This window comes from Otolemur garnettii, unplaced genomic scaffold (assembly GCF_000181295.1).
Source record: "Otolemur garnettii isolate 467f Iridium unplaced genomic scaffold, OtoGar3 scaffold00065, whole genome shotgun sequence".
In the NCBI taxonomy this organism is placed as follows: Eukaryota; Metazoa; Chordata; class Mammalia; order Primates; family Galagidae; genus Otolemur; species Otolemur garnettii.
In genome coordinates, this window is record NW_003852460.1 from 9,978,749 (window position 1) to 9,985,239 (window position 6,491).

At 43.3% G+C, this 6,491-nt stretch overlaps 1 protein-coding gene across 2 annotated transcripts in view; it reads left to right on the top strand.

Moving 5' to 3' along the window:
- The window catches only part of TLR7 (toll like receptor 7), a 21,995-nt gene extending 15,709 nt beyond the window's left edge, over positions 1-6,286 (top strand). The window contains exon 3 of one of the 2 annotated variants that reach the window (XM_023515077.1): positions 2,646-6,077. In XM_023515077.1, coding sequence (XP_023370845.1) covers positions 2,646-5,789 — 3,144 coding nt within the window. In that variant the 3' untranslated portion in view covers positions 5,790-6,077. Of the gene's footprint in view, positions 1-2,645 lie in introns of both variants that reach the window. The other variant, XM_023515078.1, reaches the window with a different exon arrangement.
- The last annotated feature ends 205 nt before the right edge of the window (positions 6,287-6,491 follow it).

The window sequence follows — 6,491 nt, forward strand, 5'->3', positions numbered from 1 at the left end:
CAGTCACAAAAAGACAAACACTGTGTGATTCCACTTATATGACACTGCTTGAGCGGTGGAGGCAGGAGGCTCGCTTGAGCCCAGGAGTTGGAGGTTGCTGTGAGCGTGATGCCACGGCACTCTACCCAGGGGGACAGCTTGAGGCTCTGTCTCAAAAAAAAAAATAAAAAATAAAAATAAATAAAAAATAAAGATTTACTTTTTTTTTGTTGTGTTTTAGTTTATTGTTATCCCACCATGCCTTATTAAAGATGACATATTTTAGGGTGGCACCTGTACCCCGTGGGTAGGGTGATGGTCCCATATACTGAGGGTGGTGGGTTCAAACCCGTCCCCGGCCAGCTAAAACAGCAATGACAACTGCAACAACAACAACAACAGCAAAAGCCGGACATGGTGGCGTGCACCAGTAGCCCCAGCTACTCGGGAGGCTGAGGCAGGAGGATCACTTGAGCCCAGGAGTTGGAGGTTGCTGTGAGCTGTAATGCCACGGCACTCTACCCAGGGCGACAGCTTGAGGCTCTGTCTCAAAAAAAAAAAAAATAGAATTTAAAAAAGAAAATCATATTAAGGATTTCAGAATAAGATAGCGATCGATTAAGGTTTGGGAACAGAGTGGATTAGGAGGGTGAGAACCTGGGACAAGGACGAGCCTTGGTAGTGGACCAAGGATGGAGGAATCTCAGCTGATGCTGTGTCAGCTAAAACGGCAGAGCAAGGAGAATGCTATAAAGAACAAAGGAGGTAAGTGGGACTCAGTGGATAGTTTCAAAGATGAGAAGGAAGAGGCAGGGTGATGAAAGGGGAGGAAAAGGCTTAGCGCCTGTAGCTCAAGCGGCTAAGGAGCCAGCCACATACACCAGAGCTGGTGGGTTCGAATCCAGCCTGGGCCGCCAAACGACCAACTACAACCAAAAAATAGCCAGGTGTTGTGGTGGGCACCTGTAGTCCCAGCTACTTGGGAGGCTGAGGCAAGACAATTGCTTAGGCCCAGGATTTGGAGGTCGCTGTGAGCTGTGAGGCTACGGCACTCTACCCAGGGCAAGAGCTTGAGGCTCTGTCTCAAAAAAAGAAAAAAGAAAGGGAAAAAAAAGATGACTTTGTACCTCTAACTCCAACAAACTTTAAGCATGTAAACATGGCTGAAAAAGCCTTTGAGATGCTTCTGAGCTATCTTGCATTGGAAAAAAGAAAGCTGAGGGAAAATTGCTTATTTGTCTCCTATTAGAGGAATTGAGGGCAGTAGGCATTTGGTTTCTTTTTTCTTTTTTTTTTTTTTTGAGACAGAGCCTCAAGCTGTCCCCCTGGGTAGAGTGCCATGGCTTCACTACTCACAGCAACCTCCAACTCCTGGGCTCAAGCGAGTCTCCTGCCTCAGCCTCCCAAGTAGCTGGGACTACAGGTGCCCACCACAACGCCCAGCTATTTTTTGGTTGCAGCCGTCATTGTTGTTTGGCGGGCCGGGGCTGGATTGGAACCCGCCACCTTAGGTGTATGTGGCTGGCGCCTTAGCCACTTGAGCCACAGGCGCCGAGCCAGGCATTTGGTTTCTTAGATATGAACATGATTGGCCGATTCAGTCACTGGGAGGACAAAAGCATTAGTTGAACTAGAGAAGCCCATGGTAGAGACCCAGACTGGACCATTCCATGTATAAGTATTAATTAAACTAAAACGGGTATTCTGGAATAAAATATTAATAGCAATCTTGGAACTTGAGAGGAAGTCCATGGTGAAACCACTGTCTAAGGCAGAGCCAGTTGAAGGTCATATGGTGATTATCAAAGCTCTTGGGTGCTTCCCATATTCCCTTTTAAGGTCTTTGCCTCAAGGTCCCAGTGTCTGTCATGCTAAACCAAGCACCCTGCTCATCGACGCAATGGTTCCTGTGATTCTGCATCACACAGGCAGGGCCCTGACTCTACTACTCTCTCTCTCTCAGTTCATGTAAGGTAAACCCAATGCGTAAGGAAAATGCTCATCCTTAAATCCTCTTCGCGATTTTTTCCAAGATCATTTCCAAAAACAATCCAAGAAGACAGCCAGATTATAGAAGGGCAGAGCCGGAATGGCAGCAGTGACGTTTGATAATCAAATGCCACGCGCTAGTTGCGTGATCTTGAGCAAATCAGTTGATATCGCTGAACTATGTCTTCATTTGTAAAATGGGAACAGTGGATCGCCTTTATTTCCCTACTTAGACTATTTTGAGGCGCCAATATTATTTTTAAAAACCTCTTATAATTTGTACCACGGCAGGCGTAGCAAGTAAACATTAATTGCACTAGTCTTCACGTGCTGTTCTTCCTAGGTGTGTCTGCATTTTAACATTCCTTCACTGTTCAAATTTCAGACTTCGGCAGCTAATCAATGGCTCTCCCATAGTGTTCTATGTAACAACAAATAGGAAGATGCTGCTTCTACCACCTTAGAAGCTCTTTTGCTAAGATGCTAAATGCTGAATGTGCAGTTAAATTATCACAAACCTCGGTAATTGGCAAATAGAGTGATGGGGGTGCTATTTAGACAGTCGAGAATGGTTTATTTTAAAAACATAGACAAACAGGCAGCAAATAGACATTTATTTTCTCTTCTGACTCCTGGTATATTTTAGAGCAATAATCTGTTCTTTCTTGTAATTTCAGGCATTTTCAATGTGGACCTTGAAGAGACAATTTCTTATCCTGTTTAACATAATCATAATTTCCAAATTCCTTGGGGCTAGATGGTTTCCTAAAACTCTGCCCTGTACTGTCCATGTGGATACTCCGCATGTGATTGTGGACTGCACAGATAAGCATTTGATGGAAATTCCCGGAGGTATTCCCGCCAATACCACAAACATCACCCTCACCATTAACCACATACCAAACATCTCCCCGGCCTCCTTCCACAGACTAGACCATCTGGTAGAGATCGATTTCAGATGCAACTGTATACCTATTCGACTGGGCTCCAAAAACAACATATGTACCAGGAGGCTGGAGATTAAACCCAGAAGCTTTAGTGGACTCACTTCTTTAAAATCCCTTTACTTGGATGGAAACCAGCTTCTAGAGATACCCGAGGACCTTCCGCCTAGCTTACGACTTTTGAGCCTTGAGGCCAACAGTATCTTTTCCATCATGAGAGACAATCTAACAGGATTGGCCAACATAGAAATACTCTACCTGGGCCAAAACTGTTATTATCGAAATCCTTGTAATGTTTCATACTCAATCGAAAAAGATGCCTTCCTGAACCTGACAAAGTTAAAAGTTCTCTCCCTGAAAGATAACAACGTGACAGCCGTCCCCACTGTCTTGCCGTCTACTTTAACAGAACTCTATCTTTACAACAACCTCATTACAAATATCCAAAAAGATGATTTTAGTAACCTCAAACAATTGCAAATTCTTGACCTAAGTGGAAATTGCCCTCGCTGTTATAATGTCCCGTTTCCTTGCACACCCTGTGAAAACAATTCTGCCCTAGAGATCCATCTAAATGCTTTTGATGCGTTGACAGAATTAAGAGTTTTACGTCTACACAGTAACTCTCTTCAGCTTGTGCCCCGCAGATGGTTTAAGAACATTAAAAAGCTTCAGGAACTAGATCTTTCCCAAAATTTCTTGGCCAGAGAAATAGGAGATGCCCAGTTTTTGCATTTTCTTCCCAATCTCATTCAACTGGATCTATCTTTCAATTATGAACTTCAGGTCTATCGTGCGTTTATGAATCTGTCAGATACATTTTCTTCACTGAAAAACCTGAGAGTTTTGCGGATCAAAGGATACGTCTTTAAAGAGCTGAAAAGCCTGAACCTCTCCCCATTACAAAATCTTCCAAATCTTGAAGTTCTTGATCTTGGCACTAACTTTATAAAAATCGCTAACCTCAGCATATTTAAACAGTTTGCTAGATTGAAAGTCATAGATCTTTCAATGAATAAAATATCGCCTTCAGGAGATTCAAGTGAAGTTTGCTTCAGCTCTAACACCAGAACTTCTGTAGACAGTCCTAGATTCCGTGTCTTCGAATCATTACATTATTTCAGATATGATGAGTATGCAAGGAGCTGCAGGTTCAAAAACAAAGAGACGCCTTCTATCATGCCTTTTGATGACGAGTGCCACCAGTATGGACCAACCTTGGACCTAAGTAGAAATAATATCTTTTTTGTCAAGGCCTCTGATTTTGACAATCTTCTTTTCCTCAGATGCCTCAACTTGTCGGGAAATACCATTGGCCAAACTCTCAATGGCAGTGAATTCAAGCCTTTAAAAGACCTGAAATATTTGGACTTCTCTAACAACCGGCTGGATTTACTCTACTCAACAGCATTTGAGGAGCTTCACAAACTGGAAGTCCTAGATATAAGTAGTAACAGCCATTATTTTCAATCAGAAGGAATTACTCACATGCTAAACTTTACCAAGAACCTAAAGTTTCTAAAGAAACTGATGATGAATGACAATGACATCTCTACCTCCACCAGCAGAACCATGGAGAGTGAATCGCTTATAACTCTGGAATTCAGAGGAAATCACTTGGATATTTTATGGCGAGATGGTGATAACAGGTACTTAAAATTCTTCATGAATCTGGTCAAATTAGAGAAATTAGACATCTCTAAAAATTCTCTGAGCTTCTTGCCTCCTGGAGTGTTTGATAGCATGCCTCCAAACCTAAAGAATCTCTCCTTGGCCCACAATGAGCTAAAATCCTTCAATTGGGGAAATCTCCATTTTCTGAGGGCACTGGAAACTTTGGACCTCAGCCACAACCACCTGACGACTGTCCCTGAAAGATTATCCAACTGTTCCAGAAGCCTCAAGAAACTCATTCTTAAGCATAATCAAATCAGGGATCTGACTAAGCATTTTCTACAGGATGCTTTCGAATTACGACATCTGGACCTCAGTTCAAATAAAATCCAAGTTATCCAAAAGAGTAGCTTCCCAGAAAATGTCCTCAACAACCTGGAGATGTTGCTTTTGCATCATAATCCATTTCTATGCACCTGTGATGCTGTGTGGTTTGTCTGGTGGGTTAACCATACAGAGGTGACTATTCCTTACCTGGCCACAGAAGTGACTTGTGTGGGGCCAGGAGCACACAAGGGCCAGAGTGTCGTCTCTTTGGATCTGTATACCTGTGAATTAGATCTGACTAACCTGATTCTGTTCTCATTTTCTTTATCTGCAGCTCTTTTTCTCATGGTGGTGACAACAGCAAGTCACCTCTATTTCTGGGATGTGTGGTACAGTTACCATTTTTGTAAGGCCAAGATAAAGGGTTATCAGCGGCTGATACCACCAGACTCTTGCTATGATGCTTTTATCGTGTACGACACTAAAGACCCAGCTGTGACAGACTGGGTTTTGGACGAGCTGGTGGCCAAATTGGAAGACCCAAGAGAAAAACATTTTAACTTATGTCTTGAGGAAAGGGACTGGTTACCAGGGCAGCCGGTTCTGGAAAACCTTAGCCAGAGCATACAGCTTAGCAAAAAGACAGTGTTTGTGATGACGGACAAGTATGCAAAGACTGAGAAATTTAAGATAGCATTTTACTTGTCTCATCAGAGGCTCATGGATGAAAAAGTAGATGTGATTATATTGATATTCCTTGAGAAGCCCCTTCAGAAGTCCAAGTTCCTCCAGCTCCGGAAGAGGCTCTGTGGGAGTTCTGTCCTTGAGTGGCCAACAAACCCACAGGCTCACCCATACTTCTGGCAGTGTCTGAAAAATGCCCTGGCCACAGACAATCATGTGGTGTATAGTCAGGTGTTCAAGGAAACAGCTTAGACCTTCTTGGTAAGAGGTGACGGCCTAGCTTACCGAGGATACACCTGGCTGCCTAGATTTGCTCATAAATGTCTCACCAAGAGTGTTTTCAAATTCTCCTAAGAGCTGGGATTGCCCATATTACAAGGGAGTCACCAGTGCCTGACAAAGGAGTTAGAAAGATAGGATTTATATGATGCATTGAGTCTTCTTTCTCATCTCTCTGTGTCTCCATGTGCACTTGAGTCTCTCCCTTCAGATCACATATAAAATGGGACAAAGGTACAGGCAGAAAACATGGGGCTCTGATTCGCCCATAATTGGGTGAATTAAATATATACAGAATTATGAAATTGAGAAGAACCACTCTTCTACCCTGAAGAAGTAGTGGTATGTTCAGAAATAGGGTAAAAAAATGCTCAAGCTCTATCTGTGTGGCACCAAAATGTACGAGAGTTAGTTTAGTGAAATAAAAACCCAGCTAACTTGCCAGGCGCAGTGGCTTGCGCCTGTAATCCTAGCACTCTGGGAGGCCGAGGTGGGTGGATTACTTGAGCTTAGGAGTTCAAGGCCAGCCTGAGCAAGAAGCAGACCCCATTTCCACTTTTAAAAAAATAGAAAAACTAGCTGGGTGTGGTGGTACATGCCTGTAGTTGCAGCTACTTGGGAGGCTGAAGCAAGAGGATCGCTTGAGCCCAAGAGTTTGAGGTTGCCGTGAGCTAT